Consider the following 20,350-nt stretch of genomic DNA (forward strand, 5'->3'; position numbering starts at 1 on the left):
AAGGCCGGCTGGTGCCTTCACTGGTAGCCAAGAATTTAACTGAGGATCTTGGAAAGTTAAAAGACAGAATCTAACAGAGGGAAACAAAGTAAAAGACATTTCTGTTCAATCAGTTTTATAAAAAGTTAAGGTTCTCCCAAATCATCTTCATTAGCTTACAAAGTGCCTCTAGCATTAAGTTAGTAGAAAGTGGTGAACTAGTTTTAGCACTTTATGACAGCTGTCCCTCTTCCGAATAAGAGGACTCAAATGTCTCAAATTTGTTCCACAGTAGCTGCCAGAAAGTAGTTCTCACTGAAATCACAAGACAAGTGTTTGTAACTTTTGTTTGGCGTTTACTCAGATGTTTTCACTCGGGCAAGGTGCTGAGCGTCTGCTCCGCCGTTTGCTTTCTTCCACTCGAGAGTCCCTGCGCCCCACACCCGGCCGGGCCCTGGCAGTCCGGGCACCATCTGCTACGCCAGGAGTCAGAGGCCTGCTGTTTCCTCAAGGCATGAGGACCCAACCCTGCAGGAAAGGGTCGTCCGGAAAATCCTACCCCTGTTTGTGATGAACCCACAAGGAACATCCAGTTTCTATGCAATTTATCCGAAGCTCTTGGACTTCATCTACAGCCAGTTCTAAATGGGCTTTAAAAAAAGGGCTGCGGTGACCCCAAAATAGAGTAGCTCAAGATACACACCTAACAAAAATGTATTCAGTTCACTTGAGAAATATTTATTGAATGCCGACGTGCCTGGTTGTGTCCTAGGCACCGAGAACACGGCATGAATAAATGCATAGAACTCCCTGCCCCTGTGGAGTCCACATTTGCATGGGGACACAGATAATGAAAAAAAGTCAAATGCATTATCTATTAGTGATGAGAACCGTGAAGACAAATAAAGCACGGCAGGGGTCATGGCATTCAGAGGAGATGGTACGATTTTACATGGGATAGTCAGGGATGCCCCCCTGAACAGGAGACATCTGGACAAACATCTAAAGGAGGTGAGGGAAGAGGGCATGGAGATGTCTGTGGGGAGACTGGTCCGGGAGGAAGGAGCAGGGAAGCTGGTACCGCTCAGCTGAGTGAGCAAGGGAGAGCTCTGTAGGGGCTGAGCTGGCTGTCAGAGCTTTGGGCCAGTGGGGAGGTGCGTTTTGGGACCACAAGGTCATAAAGACATGGAACCAAAGCTGTGGGGCTGGAACAAGAGGTACCCAGGTACACTGCCACCTAAAGCCCCTGTAAGGATGATAAAATGGCCAAACAGAATGTGGTCAATTGCCGCAGGTGGCCAGTCTGCATCCTGGATTGTATCCCACCCCTCAGTCTGTATGTGAGGACTGGCCACCGAAGCAGGGAAGGGCTTGCCCATGTGCTCACAGAAAGGTGGTAACTGAGTTAGAAACTGGAGTCAGCTGCCTTTCAGGGTCATACAGAAGAAGCCTGCTAACTCTTTCCCAAGACAGCCCTTCAGAAGCAGCCAGGAGTCTCTGGTGTGCAGGCCCAATTCCTTTGAGAGTTGATTTCAAGATCCCTCAGCTGTGAAGTTTCTTGTACTATTGACATTTTGGCCAAATAATTCTTTGCTGTGGGGCTGTCTTATGCATTGGAAGACGTTTAGCAGCGCCCCTGGCCTCTACCCACTAGAAGCCAATAGAGGGAGATAGCCGACACACTCCAAATATCCCAATCAATACAGTTATTGGTGAAAATGAAAAATGTGTCTTTTACTTTATGGAAAAAAAGGTAACAGATTTTTTGGCCAACCCAATCCATCTCCCTCTTTTAAAACAACTCTGTACCCGGGGTCCCACCACAATTCAAGATCCAGGTACAGTCTTCCTAATGCTTCTGGGTCTAAGGCAACTTCGGGCATAACCAAAGCTACTTCAGATCTGCTCAGAGTAGTCACAGTGTAAGCAACAGAGTGAGTGAATAATTAAAATGCCACACCCAGTGACAGGCTCCACTCCCGTGCAGTGCAGCAGGGAGAAGGGGAAACACTACCTGAGGAAGGAAGGGCCTTCTTCTGAGGCTGAGGCTTCTTGGCCCCCCCCCCACCCCCCAGAGAGCGCTACACAAGTGCTGTCTATTACTCTGATTTTAGGGCAGCATTTCTTAAACTGAGTCCTGTGAAACAACCCTATCTTAGAATGTGAACAGTAGTCCTCAAAAAGGTGCTGCTCTGTGATAAGTTATATTTGAGAGATGCCGGATTAAACAATAACTTTGAGATTATTTTTACTTCAGTACTTACCAGAGCTTTTGATTTGCTGTAAGGACTTGACCCTCTGAGAGGAAAATCACTACCAACATGTCACACCGAGCACCCCTCCATGCCAGGCACGGTGATTCTTCACACACGATCTCCAGCGGCCCTCATGCAACCCTATGATGTTTGTACACTCATTATTCCTACTTTTTAAACAAAGCATCGGCGGCTCAGAGAAGGCAGGTTGTTCACCCATGGCCTCTGTGAGGAGTTAGGAGGGGGTAGGCAGGACTGGATGTTATTATGGCCAGAGAACTCAGAGAGAGCCCAGTGACCCTGACTCCTGAGGTTTCTGAAACATTTGCACATACCAGGTGGGAAAGTCAAGGAGCACTTTAGTGTTAGCTGGGGTACAACACAGAACTCTAGCAAACCAGGTTGGAGAATGCGGCGTGGGCCCAGTCTCCACAGGACCTCTCCTCCCAGCAGACGCCAGGGGTAAAGGGGAGAGAGGACGAGGGCGCCTCTCTCCCAGGACCCTGACCCCTTCTCCACCACAGCGCAGGGCCCAGCAGGCATATGCGCCCATCTGCAGGCCCCCTCGCATTCGATGCCTGTCTGCCTCGCTGGTGGAAACTAAACACTGATTACAGACTACTTTCCTAATTTGGTTTCAAACTGAACAAAGTTATTAAATTCCAAAAACCAGCCTTAAAAGCCATCTGTGTTTTATAAAACTGCTATAAAGGAACAGTAGAGAACATTAAAGACCTTTCATGGTGGTGAGTAAAAATATAAAAAGCACAGAACAAAGAAGTCCTAACTGAATATGGCTTTTACTACATTTGTTACATTTCACTTAAGAGAAAAAATTTAAAAAGATGGAATTTTAAAGGGTTTCTGTAAAAGGCTGCACACTGACCTTAGAGTTCCAAAGCATGAATGAACAGGTGCATAAATGAGAGCTGCCTGTCTGGATCTTTCCATTTTAGTCTTGTCCCCAGACCGCAGGCTTTCTGGCCCAGCCTCTGGTCTCTCTCATGTGGGCCTGTGAACCTCGGCCGAGAGGCACCTGCACATTAATTAACCAGAAGTTCACACCGGCCTTTCCCGGGCAGCACCTCGGACCCAAAACAGACCCAAGACTGTCCTCTCAAGAGTCCAGCCACCTGCCTCCTGCCTCAGGACAGAAAGGCCCCAGGGGCAAGTGCTCAGGGTTGATGGCACCCATGACGCCAGAAGAGCAAGGCTACCCCCACCTCCCTTCGTGTTCAGTTGGCTTTGTCATTCTTTTCTACAACAGCAAGCATCACACTGGCCTTCAAGAAGGTGACCCCAGCCCTGGCTGGTGTGACTCAGTGGATCGATTGCCAGCCTGAGAACCTAAGGGTCACCAGTGCGATTCCCAGTCAGGGCACATAACTGGGTTGCAGGTCAGGTCCCCAGTTGAGGGTGCACAAGAGGCAACCACACATTGATGTTTCTCTCCCTCTCTTTCTCCCCGCCTTTCCCTCTCTCTGGAAATAAATAAATAAAATCTTTAAAAAAATAAAAGAAGGTGACCCCAGAGCAGAAGAGGCTCAGGCCCCAACTCCTCCATTTCAGGGATTTAACAACATTTTGCATTTGCCTGGTCTGTTTATGCACATAGATCTCCTCCAAAAACACTAGTAGGACAGGGCCGATGGTGGTGTGACTACAGATTTCAGGTGCCTGAAATCTGGGAGCTGGTGGGAAGAGTCTTTTGGGGAGCTGGGGGAGGCGAAGCGTTTTTAGCTACATAACTCCATTTCTAGCTTACAGTAATCCTGAGAAGGCGGCAGGTCAGAGAGGACAATCGGGGATAAGACATGGCGTGATGTGCTCAGGATCACCCAGGACATTTCCTTATCCCATAGCAGAAGCTCTTTCCAAAGGCGACGTGGGTGGTCTAAGGGCCTGAACAACTCCAGCCCCACTCCCTCTGGTCCTGGGTTTGGAGGCACGGCTCATCACCACCACCCAAACAGCTAACAATTACTGGCTTTCCCCTCGTGCCAGGCACAGTGCTAAGGGCCACTATATATATCATCTGGTTAATCCTCTGAAGTAAGTACTGTATCATCCCCATTTTACAGATGGAGATCCAGAGAGGAGACAAGCTAATGCTCGACCAGTTTCCAGGCAGCATTCTAAGCCTGTTAAACATACCAACTCTTTAATTCTCATTATAACCCATGAGATGTGAACTGCTCTCTCTCCATTCTACGGATGAAACACCAAATACAGACAGGTTTGGTAACTTGGCCAGAGACACCCTGCAGGGTGGTAAGGGGGTTACCATGAACCCAGGCACTCTGCCTCCAGGCCTGTGTTCTCAACCACTACACCATCTGGCCACTTTTGAGGAACTTCCCACGGTCACAAATCTAGAGAGTCACAGAGATGAAACTTGTACCCAGCTCTGTCTGACCCGGAGCCTGAACTCCTATTCTCTATTGTCTACCTACCAACTCCCCTTTCAACCTGCTTCAGACCTGACTCTGTGCTCCTTCAGACACTGGGGCTGGGAGTCCAGGGAAGCTCGGACATGGTCGTGCACTGACCCACACAGTAGAATGGGGCCAACCTTCTGCGATGGTGAAGCAGCCCCTCAAAATCTCTGGGCCCCACAGACCACGGCTGCGGCACAGCAAGGGGGCAGATATCACCAGCAGGGGGTGCGAGATCAGGCCGAGGCAGTACACACATGCCCTTGGAAAAATGACCACCCACATTCTTTAAGCATGGGAGGGGGAAATAAGAGTAACTTTACAGCGGAGAAATCTGACAAACACCACCTCAGCCAGCTGATCCAGGTCAACATCAATGGCGCCAAATCATGCGCCCTTGGTATGATGTGATGTATCATTGCTATGATGTGATGAAAATGGCAACATGGCAAGGCCAGCCTCTAGCCCAGGTCAGGAAAAGTGCTCGGTGTAGGGACGTCCTCGGTGTGCACTGGCTGGGAGGCAGGGAGCCTTGGTCCCGCCCTTGCTAAGCCAGGCTCTGTTACCCTGAGAAAGTCTTTCCTCTTCTCTGTGCCTCAATTCCCTTGTCTTAAAAATGGGATCATGGTGCCTGCTGTGCCTCACTATGAATGTGAACATGAATATGAACATGAACATGAACATGAACGTCTTCTATCAAGAAGAGGGTTTGCAATTGATGGACACTTTGTCCCAGACAGGCAGAGAATGTGTTCCTCCTCATCTCAAATGCCCTCCTCCTCAACATGGCCCAAAGGGAACCGGTCAGAGTGCCAGGCCACACATCCCACGGATGACCTCCCCGAGCCCTCCCAGTCACACAGAAGTGTCTAGACACCAGCGCTGCCAGCACTGCTCACAGCCGTGACCATAGGAACTCTGAGTCTGGAGGAGCCATTCCCCCACCACAGGCTGAGTCAGGAGAGGCTGCCACAACCCGCACCCATCCCTCCCCGGTGTAGGATGTGCGCAGGGTATGTGCTGAACTTCACTCCTAAACTTGCGGGGAGAAAACCAACAGAAACACAGGGCACCTGGAAACATGCCCCCGTAATGGGCACAGACCAGAGTGAGTGGCTGCCCCAGTCCCAACTGGGGCCCAAGGGGTAGAAACTGCCTATCTCATATGGAGCTGGTTTGTCCAAAGTCATCAGAAAGTCAATCAAATGGAATTTCTATAGCCCCCACACCAACAAAAACCAGGGTAAAAGGGTCAGGTACCCGGGGTAGCCTACAGAAGCCAAGTGGATGCAAACCGTAGCTAAAGCCTAGCTCTATTGCCCAGCCCTGGGCTTCAGGGCCCAGGGGCAAGGCTCACAGGTCTAGGAAGGAAAGTACTAAGAAGGAAAACAAAGATTCCTAAACCTTTCCGGGGTTCAGACCTCATCAGACCCCTCTCCCTCCGCCTTCTATCTGCCTGGGCCCAGGGATTTGTCAAGGTAAGCCCAAGCCTATCTCCAAAGGCCCAGGAGTACACCAGGCTCCAAAATATTTTTTTCTCCTTCCTTCGACCTTTCCCTCAACCTCATTTATCTATCCAAGAAACATATTATTCATTTTGTTCCCTCTGGGCATCTATCTCAATTCAGTGTTCAGAGGACAGCAATCAGGTAGAGCTACTTCATACTAAAGTGCAAAGGACTGACAGGCAAGTGATTCCATGGCAGGAGTATTTGCACTGGTTTTACAGGAGTTTATGATCCCACAATGGTGGCTTTGAGTGGAAGGCTGTCTGCTCTGTCTACTCTCATAACTTCTTTTTCTAAGTTCTTCTTTTTCTGAACCCACAAAGTTGCTAAAAGCTGCAAGCTAGTCCCTAACTGCTTCTACAGTAGCCCATGTAATGACCTCTGTAGCCCCTGGGCTCTCAAGGAAAGAGGAAGGCTGTGAAAAAGCTGGGGATGCTAGTCAGGTCTCAGCAGATGCTATAGCTCACCTACTATATGTGTTCATGCTTAGTACACATAGACATGTGTGCACACACATACACACACACTCTAGATGAGTTGCTGCTTGAGGCGGGGAGTCCACCCGTAGGTCTCTAACAGCCTGTCCATAGCGTCTGGCTCAGAAGACACTCAAAAGAGATGTGCAGCTGGACTCCAGCATCTCCCCTGAGATCTGCTCCCTGTCTCAGACACATCAGCTTTCCCAAAGCATGGATCTGGTCAGCTCCTCCATGTCAAAATGCCCATGGAAGCCTTGTCTCCTGTGTCTGGGGCTAACCTCCAGCTGGCATCCAAGCTTGCACAGCATGTGCCAACCTCCCATGACCACCTCCTCTGCCACTACTTCCCAACATGTGCACCTACTGTGACTGTCAAAAGAAGTGGTGTGCTTTTCCCAAACACACACCACAACTCTTCCCAACTGCTGAACTGCACCCTAACCGGTTTCTACACAATGAAACTTCACCCATCTTTCAAAGCTCTAGTACCACCTCCTCCACGAAGCCCTCCTCCTTCTTGTCAAATGCCTGACTGAGCCTTTTCTGAAACCCTCAGCATTAGGTGTGTCTCCCTTGTGGCCTTTGTGACATCCTGTCTAACTAACTGCTGGGCCCCCACCCCACAAGCCCATGAAGCAGCAGCCCAGCAAACATCTCTGAGACACTCAGAGCGGCCAGCACCATGTCATGCAAACACCAGACCCCTGGCAGAGGATGTCTCCTGGCAAAGGGTTGACCACAGGCAGGAGCCTTATAGGATAGCCTCCCAGGGCCCCTGGCAAGCCTGACACGCTGCCAACTGTCCAGGTCCCTGCCCTCCCTGCCTAGGGAAAACCGCATCACAGTCATATACCACTCATGGGGCTCGGCCGTGGTAAGGGCTGTTTTCATGGCTCATGTCATCCATCCAGAGCCAACAGCCCCTGGGACCTGTGTGCACAGGAGAGGGATGCTGCAGTCCATGAGGAGCTGCTATCCACTCCCCTCAGCTCCGGTTGGGCAAACATGCTTTCTTTTCCATTGCGTAAGACGCTTCCGGGGGTGACAAACCCAACACCACCCACAGGCAGAGATAAAGGCCCTGTGGGTGCAGGTGAGGAGCTGAGAGTGGCTGCACGTATATGAAGGACACATGGACAGGCAAGTATGAGCCACAGGACCCGCCAGCCACACGTGGCCCTCCCAACAAGAAACAAAGAAAAACAACTCTGACCAAAAGCAGAACCAGTGTGTTTTGCCTCCAGGGCCCCTTCATTTTTCACTCTGCAGACGCGATCTGAGACCCGCTGCTCCAAGGGGTATGGCTGGGGCAAAACACACGGGTGTAACCACCCCCACCCAGCCCGGCCAGCCCCACTCCACAGGACTGCAGCGAGAGGCCAAGAAAGAGAGGAGAGAGGAGGCCAGGTTCCGTAAGCTTCAAGACACTGTGTGGGTGTGAGAGGCTGGACATTCAGGTCTGGCCATCAGAATAATCCCAGGGAGGGGCAAGGCATCAGAAACCCACATGAGAGGCCAAATTCACCCTAAACCTCAGAAGTGGCCTGACCTCAGCTCCTCCCTTCCTCCCCTGTCAAGTGGGGACAGCAACTGTCCTGACGTTCACACGTGGCTATGGCTGCCCAACGTCCCTCCAAGAGGTCAAACATCAACGGACTTAGAAAAGTCCAGAACCTCATTCATGCAGGCTGACAACGGTGAGGGAGAGGGTGTCGACACAGGCTGGCTTTGTGAGTATCACCTCTGGCCCAGTCCTTCCACCCACAGGGAGTATCACAAGGAAATAGTCCTAATTAGAAAATATAATCTTTACACATGTCGACAGTATAATTAAGGGTCACAGAAAAAATAAGATGTACCTAGGTAGCCAAGATGAACTCGGTGAAACCATTCAAAAATGGCTCAAAGACTATGACGACATGGAAAATGGTGACGTGTGACCTGAACTGAAAACGTCATGAAATACAGCTTTACTTGTACCCTTTCTTTCATTTGGGGGGTTTAAATGAAAGTTAAAAACACTCAGGATGCTTTAAACATAGAGTATAACTCCTACTTTGCCTAAATTATTTTAAAAACCACATGTTGGGAAGGTATAAGAAAATCGAGAACAGTGACGATGTTCATGTAGTAAAGGGATCATTGTTTTTCTACTTTAGTGTAGTTTTTAGGTATTATCTTATGAATGGATGTTGCTTTTAAAACAGAAAAAGAAGTCCGCGTATTTTAGAGGCAGTTCAAGTACAGAAGGGTGATCCTTCTGTTATGGGGGAGGGTGAAAGGAGAGGCTTGGACGCAGACGAATAACCTGGACTTCTGGGGCAAACACCAGATGGGGCCTCCTAAGGCATAGCTCAGGGGAACAGAGCTTTTCTGACTCAGCCTTCCTGGGTGGGACCAAGGGCTGGTGGCCTGCCCATGCTCCCTCCTCACTTTCCTGGAGGAAAAGGAACGCTGTGAAACAAAATAACCAAAATAGTGCCAATTACGCAAGAACAAATTCATCAACAAAGGCCAAAACAACAGCAATTTCTATGATTTAAAATAATGAGTATAAAAAAGGCAGCAATAAAGAGCTGTGACAAAATCAAGACGGAGCGCTCCATGCCTGAAAACAAAGCATCCTCGGAACACTGCAGGAATTCCAAAGGACCTGCCCAGAAGGAGCTGCGCACGGGGCCAGGGCTATGCAGCCGCCAGACGGCTCAGCAGAAACACCCAGACCCTGCAGGAGCTCCAGGATGCTTATTTCATTTTATGAATAGCAGCCTTTAGTGGCTCCTCAAAACTCTCCTCTTAGGAACCAGACTCGGGGCAGATGTAGAAATGAATCTCTGCCAGCACATTACCACTCGTCCGAACCACCCCTGGAGGACATTGGGTCTGCCTGCTGCACATCTCACACACCTCCTTCCCAGCCTCCTAACACAGACTGCACTCGGGGGGCACCAACCCTCCGATCCACTGGCCGGGCAGCACAGCTGTGGCCAAAGCCTCGACTCAGCAGACATCGCCCACTGGGCACGGTCAGGCCACCGGCAGGGCAGTCAGAGAGGCAGAGGGACAGCAGCCCAGGGCTCCCTAACTCTCATCATCTACACTTCACAGTTCATCTCCTGGACCTCCCTACTACTATGGGACAGAACTATCTTCTCGCGATGACAGTCCCCAAGGAGGATAGCCTATTTCCCTTTCCTCGGGTGCCCCAAAGCATAACCTGGCCTAGAGTCTAGCACATGGTGGGCAGAGACCTAACAGCCGGCAAGGGAGGGAGGACAAGGAAGGCCAGGCACGCCTCTTCCCAGGTTTCTGCTAACTCTTCTCGGTTCTTTGGTCACGGCATTTTGTTCAAAGCCAATCACACCTGTGGGACAACAGGACTGGCCAGGCCCTAAAGGCCCATCTAGTCAACTCTTTTAAATTAGTTTAATCATGGAAATGTTCTTTTCTTTAAAGATTTTTATTTACTTATTTTTAGAGAGAGGGGAAGTGAGGGAGTCAGAGAGGGAGAGAAACATGTATATGAGAGAGAAACATTGATCAGCTGCTTCTCATACACACCCTGACCGTGGACCTGACCAATTCCCAGTCAGGCATGTGCCCTGACTGGGAATTGAACCGGCGACCTTTAACTTTGCAGGACCATGCCCAACCCACTGAGCCATGCCGATCAGGGCCGCGGGTGGAGCTCTTTGACCAAACAGAATCCTGCTCCAAAGCCTGGTCAACACAGTGGTCAGGACCAACTGCTAGGAGTGAAGGTGGCAGCAGGAGAGGTGGACAAGGCAGAATCGCTCTTCCCTTGGTTCCCTGAACCACAGAATCCTGAGGTGATTCCTGCGACCCTGGACTCTTCTGATCGAAACAGCTCACTAGGTCAGCCTCGCCATTTACAGGTGGGGGACCGAGGTCCACAAAGACAAACTGGCTCCACAAGTGCTTAGTGGCAGAACCAGAACCAGCACCTGTCTTTCCCCCCAGAATCCGGGGGAGCAGGAACCACTCCCTCCTCCACTCTGAGCACCTGCGCCAGACCTGCCCGGAGAGAGAGCCCACGCGGCCCAGCTGAGGGGGTGGAGTAACTGCTATTTGGAGAAGCAGACCTCCACGTCAGACAGCTCTTCCACTCAGATGGCTGCATGACCCTGGGCAAGTCACTCAAGTCCTCGGTCTCTCTCACCTGTAACCCTGAAGGGCTGGTGAGAGGACCCAGGCGATGACAGCGCCACACCTGGTCTCTGTGAAGAACCACAAATGCTAGCTCTTCTCTCTGTGATTTTTGGTGAGCTTGTCTCCTCTGTCCTCAGACCCCTGCTCAGTGAAGCCCCCTGAGCCCTTGCTCCCCAGGGAACAATCAGGGGCCTCTGTGGTGCAGGAGCTCGCCCTGTGGAGACAGTCTGGGTCTTCCCGTGGTCTGACGACCTGCCAACAAAACTGAACTTCAGCCTCCACCTCCTGAATTCCGGGCTTACCCGACCCCTTCAAATGGCAGTGCTCTGGACACCCCTTCACTCTGGACCGCCGGGCCGGAGCAGCAGGTTTCCACCAAATGCCCTGCTGTCCCCTAGGCAACTGGGTTCTGTCTGGTCTGGGGACTACTGGAAACTCAACCAGTCACAGCTCGACAGCTGCTATCCCAAGACCCCAAAACTCCCTTCCTCACCCCTAATAGGCTCAGGTCATGGTTCACCAGGGCCAGAAAGTGGGCAACATCCAGGGCTCCAGAATCAATCGAAGACCATCTGGAGGAGAAGAATCCAGAAACCTGGGACACCCCTCCAGTGAAACCATCCACAAAGCTTCTAGTCCAAGGGAGACCAAGCCCGCAAGCACTTCCACACAGGGCCGACCCACCACCCACCAGGCAACCACATCTCTTTGGCCCTAGCAGGATCAAAGCCCAGGAAACCCTTTAATTAGGCCTCAAAGTTTCAAAAAAAAAAAAAAAGTCCTAGTCAGATATAATCTGCACCTCTCACATCTAGATTTGATATTTTACAGTCAGAGAAGTACAGATTCAAACTAGAAAGAATAGGGTCCCAGATCTGGATGGAGGGTCACCCAGTCCTACTGCCATTTACCAGATGAGCAAACTGAGTCCCAGAGGCTAGATGCCTGCAGGGGGCAGAGTCAGGGCTGGAGCCCAGAGGCCCTGGTCCGGGGCCACCACACTGTACCACTCACACTGCGGGAGTCGCGCAACCTAGGGCCCTGCCCTTGGTTCTCTGGGCAGGAAGCTGTCACACAGAGGGTGTTGCTGGCCCCCTCGCCCTCTCTTTGTGCGTTAGTGGAGCTCCTCTAATACAGGGCACCAGTGATACTAGGGAAACAGAGGCAAACACCAAACACCAGGGGCAGCAGGTTACCTTTGGGCATGATCTGATGCATGGCGACTGAGAGGAAGAAGATGGAGTCGCTGTAGTAGGTCCCGGAGCCAGCACTGAAGTGCTTCTGCATGGCCTCCACCACGGGAAAGAGCTTGTCTGTCAGCACAGCAACATCGTGGAAGACGACCTGCAGCAGGGCACGAGGAAACCACAGGACAGTCAGCACGAACACGGGCGCACAGAGGGGCGACAGACAGTGCCTCTCCAAGGTCACCAGCAGGCCATCCCAAGTGAGAGTTCAGGAAATGGGAACAATGATGAGGCTGGCTATGGGGACGGGGCCATCATGTGTGACAGGTGTGCAGGCACGCACGTGGTGGGTGTAGTGGAAGAGGAGTGGGAGTGAGGACAGGGATGGAAGCAGCCCCCAGTCTGCTTTCGGCTCCTGAACTCTAAGCTGGGCCATCATGAGAGCAGTTCTGTGCCTCGTGACTGGAAACCACATGAAACTGTCTGGTCCTGAAGTTAGGACCCTCAACACGTCTGAGTGGCCGGCACTGGCCCCTGCATCGCTGCTGCTGATGGCTGCTACACATTCCTCAGTCCAGGCTGGTGCTCCACCTCCCCTGTCCAACGCTGTGAACAGTGTGAGGGTCCCTGGAAAATGGAACCCCGAAAATGCCTAATGCCACAGGAAACACATCCATCGACCCAACCAGCATTTCCTGAGTGTCCAAGACATGTAGGAGGTGCTGTGAGAGGTATGAAGAATCACCTCAGAACACTTAAGAGTCTAGAGATGCCACAGCTGCTCAGTGGAGTTCTGCGGTTTATTCTCACGTGCGCACATCGGTCTCCACGACAACCTGGGACGGCAGTGCGGCAGATGTCACTATCATAGCTGCAAATTACAAGCGAGAAAGCAGATGCTCACAGAGGTTACACTTGCCTAAGGTCGCCTAGCTAATAAGTGGTAGAGCCAGAATTTGAACCTGGTCTCCAGATTCAAGCCCCATGGCCTTCCCACTATAAATGCACCCTCTTTCCTTAACAACAACCAAGGGGGGAGGAAAACACCAACAGGACCAGTGACTGGAGCAGACAGTACTAACAGGACCCTAACGAGTTGCATTCCTTGTTTGACATTAGTCTATACTCAAGTCCAACCCTCACGGAGGCCCAGCCTCATTCAAGATGCCAAATTACCACGCACCCTGCTCACATACTTCTTTTGAGCTTTCCCTGCTGCTCTGAGTGCCCTGCAACATCTAAAACACTCCACCGTACACAAGAAGCACTCAATAAATGCAGCCCAGGCAAGAAGCCCAAATAGTCTTCTTTCCCCATGCCCCCCTCACAAGAGATCTGCTGATGACCCCTGTCACCTCCTACCCACGACCCGCCACGCCCTCGGGTGCACCCTGCATCACATGGGGAGGCTCCACTGCTGGTCTGTGTCTACCTCCGCTGTATGGCGCACTCCTCGAGGGCAGAAGCTGTGACTGCTTTGTGCTCTGTGCCCTGTGCCCAGCTCTGCACCCTGTGGCAGGCCACCAATCAGTATAGGTTTGCTGAACTAAATGAACCGCACTTTGGACAATTTAATAAACCGCTCTGAACCTCAAATACAGAAACGGTAACACCTACCTCCTATGGTGGCTGTTGGGACTACCTGGGACGTGCAGGTAAAGTACCTAGCTCAGAGGCTACCACGCTGCACTTAGTCCTGAGTGTTAGCGTCCTGCCCTCCCCTCCCTCTACCATCCCCCGAATCCCTCTCCTTACAGATCAGCCTTCACTCATGAGCCAGCTTTTCCCGGTGAGCCTCATTACCCCTCTAAACCACTGCTGGAGCCTGGAATTGGACAAGAAACTGGAGCCGACAAGCGGGTTCTCAGAGAAATGGAAGCCTCTGCATTCATTAAGAAAGAAGAGAGAGAATGGATATGTATAACCAATCTCTCTCTCTCCCCCGCAAGCAGGGCCTGCCACAGCCAAGCTGAGGGAGACACAGAGATTACAGCGCCAGATTCTCTTCCCCTGCTCAGGTCCCCACCTCATTCAAAAGCTTCACGGAGACAATTACATCCTATCAGCATTAATGGACTTCTGAGGACAAACTGTACTCAGTACACTGTTCCAAATGCTGTACAGTAAAGTGTGCTCCAATGAATATTTCACATAATATACCTACTTTATGATAAATTAGTATGTTCCATGGAATAAACCTGACGCAGCAAGAATCAAACCACAGACACTGCAAGTGTGAATCAAAACACCCAGGTTTGTCCCTGGCCGGGTAGCTCAGTTGGTTAGAGCATCACCCCAATACACCAAGGTTGCAGGTTCAATCCCTGGTCAGGGCATATATGAGAATCAACCAATGAATGCATAAATAATTGGAACAACAAGTTGATGTTTCCCTCTCATCAATTAAAAAAGAAAGAAAGAAAGAAAGACACACTCAGGCCTCCCCATGTCTAAAACAGGTCTGCAAACCGTGATCTCCCAAGAGCAAGGTCGCAGTCTGGAACCTTCTGAGGCCCCCAGCCCTGCCCAGGGTCCGGTGCCAGGAAGGTGTAGAGAAGCAAGAGCAAGGGAAAGAGAGAAAAATAGAGGAAGAGGGACAGAGAAAATGCCACACTCCTTCTGTTCCTCCTCCCTTTCAAATCTCCTACATCAGGGGCTGCAGGAGGAATTACCAAGTAACCTAGAAACCAGGAAACGTATAGAGTGACTCTCACGTTGAAGGCACAGGGCCAAGGAGATCCAAAACAATGGTTTGACCAAGTTGACTATATGATTTGGGGGGAAATAGATTAAAAGTCAAATCACTATTTGTAACTTTATTTATATATATTCATTTATGTATATGAATAAAATATATGATAAAATAAAAAATCATAATAATGATTTCCTTTTGGACCCTTCGCGCATGTCCTCAGCCCTAATGCCTTTAGCAGCCGTGGAGCGAAGCCGAGCCACGCAAGCAGTCTTCCAGAACACATCGCCCTGTCACCCACTTCAATCAGACACAGCTCACTGTGAAAGTATGCGGGCTGCTGTCCCTGCAAATGGTGTCCCAACCCACGAGTACCCATGTTCTTATCATTCAGGCGGTCAGTTTTTTCATCAGCCTATAATCATAGATTTGTAGCCACTTACGACCTTCCTTCTATTAGCGATTTTTAAAGGTTCACTTGTATCAATATTCTACACTTACGGGAATAAAGCCCCAGAAATAATGACTAAACCTGTTCCATTTCTTTGCCTCATTTTATTCTTAACTAATGCTGTCATGCAACTGCTAGAAGTACCCAAGTTCTGTAATGACTAAGGTACTTTCAGGCCGAGCTGTTCTCAAACTGTACTTCACTGTTCAAAATACAGCACGTAGGAGAGAGAACACTGTGTAATATGAGACTTTGAAAAGACTCAACTCTTTTAATAGAGCACAATCTAGGCATGGGGGGACGAAGGCTTGCCTCATGTCCACCATGCACGGAACATTCTCAGCACTTCCAAGGTAGGGCGGCCAAAGCAACCAGAACAACCAGCGCCAGGCAGGGGCCGACGTTACTGCCAGCGTGGCCCTGGGCTTGCTGGCACAGACAGGCCGGAAGAACCAGGCCACTGCTCCCCTAAACGTTCACTCGGGACATAAAGCCATGCCAAGTCTTAGCTCCATTTGGTGGAGAAAACTCAATTATCACTGGACATGCCCCACTGGGAACCAGGTCATGTAATGCTCCTGGAGCCAAGCAGGGAAGTGGCAGGAGCTGGTCCTGCACACAGGGAGACACCAGGTTTCCAGGAAACACCGATGCCTGCTTAAAGAGCTCCTCCAGCCACAGGCAGCAGTGCTCAGCCACAGACTATCCCCAGAAAAGCTGCTGGAGGGAAGAGGGACAGGGCAAAGCTCTGGGAAACCTACCCAAATCTGACATTCCCGGTGCCTCCTACCATGTGCTGGAATCCATCTACTGGAAGAACAGCAAATAGGTGTCCATTTGCCTCGAGGGGCTGCCCGGAGCACCGGGTAGGAAGGATTCCATGGCAACACCTGGACTCATCAAGAAAGTGTGTCATCACTGACGGCAATGGGTGCGCAACTTGCTGTAAAGCTATCGCCCCAGCTCTATGGGCACCCAGTTTTGGCGAGAATCACGACAGTGATGGGGAGTGGGTACCTCCTGAGAGTCAACCACAGGCATGGGGTTCACAGTTCTGGGTGCACATGCTGACTCCACCGCTTAACTGCCTGGCAATCCCGGTCAAATACCTAAACTCTACTGCCTCCATAAAATGGGAGAGAATCACGGCGCCTATCTCACAGGGCTTTTATGAGGAATGTAGCAGTGGCTCAGTAAAGGACAGCTGACTTATTGCCCCATTCCAATGCAGCTAAAATGCCTTTCCCATACAAGGATACCTAGCTCTGAGAAAATGCATTCTGTAATGAATAGGCCAAGACACTACAGGGCAACGCTCAGAGCGACCTGGCTCTTATGGCATCTGACTAGGATGGAAGGTGGTCCGAGGTCCTGCCTCCTGCTGTACTCTGCCCACAATCTGGCCCCAACTCCGTTAGGGGCTGCCTGGTGCCCAACCAGAAGGCTCCTCCCATTCTTCATGCTTAGCATGGAGCGCCTACTTGAAAACCATGCTTCTAAAATTGTTATAACAACCCAAACCAGTAGGTAGACTAAATGCACTTCTGACTGAAGAGGTCCTAATATATCAGAAACGTCGCTATGTAGGGATATCTGCCTTGCAATTAGAAATAACGTCTCCTGTGTGGGTTGCCTGCTCATAAACCTCTGCCAGCCCGGCGGGCCGCCAGGGAAGACGTAAGGAGAAAAGTCCTCTTTGAGTTCAAGAAGCAGGGTGGGGTGTTTAGGCACCTGACGAGTATTTGGCGCCTTCCCAAAGGGGAGTTGTTTGTGCCTTCTCAGCGCATGACGGGGCTCCTATCATCCCCCTGCCCCACGGCATTCCTGAACAAGTATCACCAAGTGAGTGACTTGCCCTGAGGTCAGTGGGTGAGGACAGAGTGGGCCCCACCACAGACTGGTCAGCTCCCAAAATGCATTCCTGATCTATGTGATCTTAGCAGTCGATTCCAACAAGAACTGGAGGAAAATGCTTTTCTGGGAAGAAGATTGTTTTCTCATAGACTTGCACCATGAATGCAAAGGCGGGTATGTCTGTGAAGGAAAGGAAAATCTAACAGCCTGGCAGTTTTCAAAGCCACAAACACGCCAAACACTTGCAGACCTCAGGGTCTCCGCACTGGCTATTCCCTCTTCCCTTCTGGCTCCCCTTGGCCCCACCACCCCAGGATCTTCAGATGCCCAGATCCTTTAAGTGATTCAGGTGTCCATTCAAAAGTCAACTCCTGAGAAATTCCCTGACCAAAAAAGTACCCTCCCGCCCCCCGCAAACACAACCAGTCCTGCTATTCTATTTCCAGATTTATTTTCTCCATAGCACTTGTCGCCACTTCTCATGTATTTTTAAGTGTCTAGTCTTTTACCACCTGACTCTTCCCAGACCAACCAGCCTGTAAGGCACCATGAAAGAGGGACCTGGCCTGTCTTGCTCTCTGCTATGCATCCAGCTTTTAGCAAACTGCTTCACACACAGTGGAAGCTCAGCAAATGCTTGCTGTAAGAAGGAATGGGAAAATAAATGAGCAGAGATAAAAGCATCCAGAGAGGACAAGGTAACGTGACCACCTGCTCTAGGACCCAGAGTGGTGACTCTGCAGGGCCTGCTCCTGGGAGCCCCGAGAACTCCGCAGCTCCTCCCAACCCCGGACCTCCCCCTAGGTGTGTATATACTTCCCCGCCACCTTCCCAGCCTTTACCCAGAGGAGAGGAACTTCTTCTCCACAAGACTCAGTCTAAACCTCCAGGAATGTGAGCATCCTTATCACCCCTAACCTGCTGGTCAGCACGTTGGTAGGGCTGGGCTGCGGTATCTCACTTTGTCACCAGGAGCCACTGCCTAATAAACACTGTACCCAACCTGCAAGCTGCTTCAGAGTCACTGTGCCCTCTATTTTAATTTCATTTCTGAAATTACATCTTCAAAGGTGTTTCCTTAAATGTTTTCCTGGACTAGGGAGCGACAGATAGATGACTGAATGATGGGTGATAGATGGGTAAAGCAACAAAGAGATCTACTGATCTCTTTGTTTTAAATCACTATTCTAAAAACACTATCAGTTATCAGTGGGTACCCCTTTACCGTCTCCAAGAACTTTGACTCTCTTGAAAACCAAAGATCTCCCAGGGTGAATGAAAAATACTCTGAATTTGTTAGTTTTAAATGAAAAACTTAAAAATCATAATTGGTGTACAGATTTTTATAAGAAAAATATAAATCCACAGGTTGGGCCCCTCTGTCATGTGACTTTTCTAACTTCTTCAAGATGTCCTCAATATAATTCAGTTTTGTCAGGAGGAGCCACAAGTAGCTGAAGAGGAAAAAAGAAGCCTGCCCATCTAACTTCCAAAGTAATTCCCAACACCCCTCCTCATGACCCACTTCACTATCAGCTCCAAAGCTGCAGCTCTTCCCCCATCCGCACAGCAGGGCGTCCAGTCATGGCTACAAGACACCTGTCTGGTGCCCCCCTCAGCCTCATCTCCACCTCACACCTACGGCACCATCAGTAGTTTCGGACAACGGGGTCTGCAGGTAATGTTCTAGGACCTCTACAAGACTCCCAACATTTCAGCAGAGACGAGCCATATTCCAGTTCTCTAAAACCTTGATGTGACCCGGGCAGGGGAGGAGGAGGAAGAAACGTAACAGGAGACAGGCCCACACTTGCACAGAGGCCCCTGGCCGGAAGGTGATGGAGGGCCCCACAACATCAACAGGAGGCATGTGCCCAGCAAGTGTGCGAGCTCCAGCTGCACCACTGGGAGGGCAGCCTGGATCCGACCATGCTTCTCCAGCTTCGGTGTGCACAGGCTCTCGCTGCGGAGCCTTGTAAAATGCAGACTCCTGGGTCCTGACCCGCCCAGGGCATTCTGAGCCAGGGCCTGGGGTGAGGCTCAGGAATCTTCAATTAAAAACCACACCAAGTGATTTTACTGCTGGTGATTTCACCGCAGACACTTTGAAAAGGGAGGTGCAGATGGCCCCCATTCAGTCAGACTGTCTCAAGGTACAGGCTGGGTTCAGCTCCGGGAATCACACTGCAGGAGGCAACAGGCAAATTTCTACAGCGTGTCCGAGGCAGCAAAAAGTCCAGATTCCTTTATCTGAGAAGCAGCTGAAGGATCTGTAGGTATTTGCCCTGGTCGGGGGGGTCGGGGGCAGGTCAGAGAGGGAGAGAGGAGTACACAATCCCACACAGGTGTCAGGTCATTCTCTCCAGCTCCTCCATCCATCCCCACTCATGCTGTCCCCATGTTTTACTTTCTTGCTTGTAATGAAGAGAGGATAAATGGCAAGGATAAACAGCCTTCCCCTTTCAGACCTCAGCTGTTGACTCCAGAGCCCCCAAGAGTGGAACAAGCAATCAGTCCCCAGGAAGAGCAGGCCCCAACAACTGGAGGAGAGCAGAGCCCAGGCTAAGGAACTGGACACAGTGCCCTCTGTGTGCCCAGTTCGGCTGCACCAACCCCCCGCCCCCCGCCCCGATCTGTCCTTGTCGTCCTCGCCTCCAGTGGTGTGGGGCCTCTGGCAAGCAGATGAAGACATGCATCTGTGTAACAAGACCTTGTTACACAGCAATGCATAGAGGTTGCGTATATATGAGAATAAGCAAGAAAAAAGGCTGGTGCATCCCATAGGTGCTCCGTTCTGTAGACCTGCAAACTCCTTCCAAGGGAACTTCCAGGATGACCACCAGGCACTGTGGCAAACCACAGGGATGGAGCCCTGTCCTCGGAGGGCAAAGAAGAATCTGAGAAGAAACTACGCGTTTGAGGGAAGACCTTGGAGAGACCAAGGAGTGGCCCAAATGCTCCTCTGAGGTGCATTATCAATGAAGGATAAGGTGACTCCAAAAATGAAAAAAGTGGGAGCAAAAAAAAGGTGTGTGATAATCTTCCAGACTGTAAGGGCTCATGACCAGCTAACAGTGACATGAGACTGTTGCCCAGGCCTTCCACATGGCCTCGACACAGCTGAAGGGCTCCTCCACAAGCAGAATCCGTATTTCTACAGCGCAGCTTTGCATCCAGCTCTCACAGCCCCACGCTAGCCTCACCTGGCCACTTGCCCCCAGCTGCCCTGGCCTCCCAGTCTCCGTTCCATCTCTCAACACCTGGCAGTCATCCTTAACAACAAACGCGCTCCCTCCCTCCCTGCCTTTCTCCAGCTCTCCCTAAAGAATACTTAGTGATC

At 50.8% G+C, this 20,350-nt stretch overlaps 1 protein-coding gene across 1 annotated transcript in view; it reads right to left on the reverse strand.

Annotated features, from left to right (window-relative positions):
- The window catches only part of XXYLT1 (xyloside xylosyltransferase 1), a 164,365-nt gene that overhangs the window by 121,499 nt on the left and 22,516 nt on the right, over positions 1-20,350 (reverse strand). Inside the window, exon 2 of the mRNA XM_024556353.4 lies at positions 12,023-12,170. Coding sequence (XP_024412121.2) covers positions 12,023-12,170 — 148 coding nt within the window. The remainder of the gene's footprint in view (positions 1-12,022; positions 12,171-20,350) is intronic.

This window comes from Desmodus rotundus, chromosome 2, assembly GCF_022682495.2.
Source record: "Desmodus rotundus isolate HL8 chromosome 2, HLdesRot8A.1, whole genome shotgun sequence".
NCBI lineage: Eukaryota > Metazoa > Chordata > Mammalia > Chiroptera > Phyllostomidae > Desmodus > Desmodus rotundus.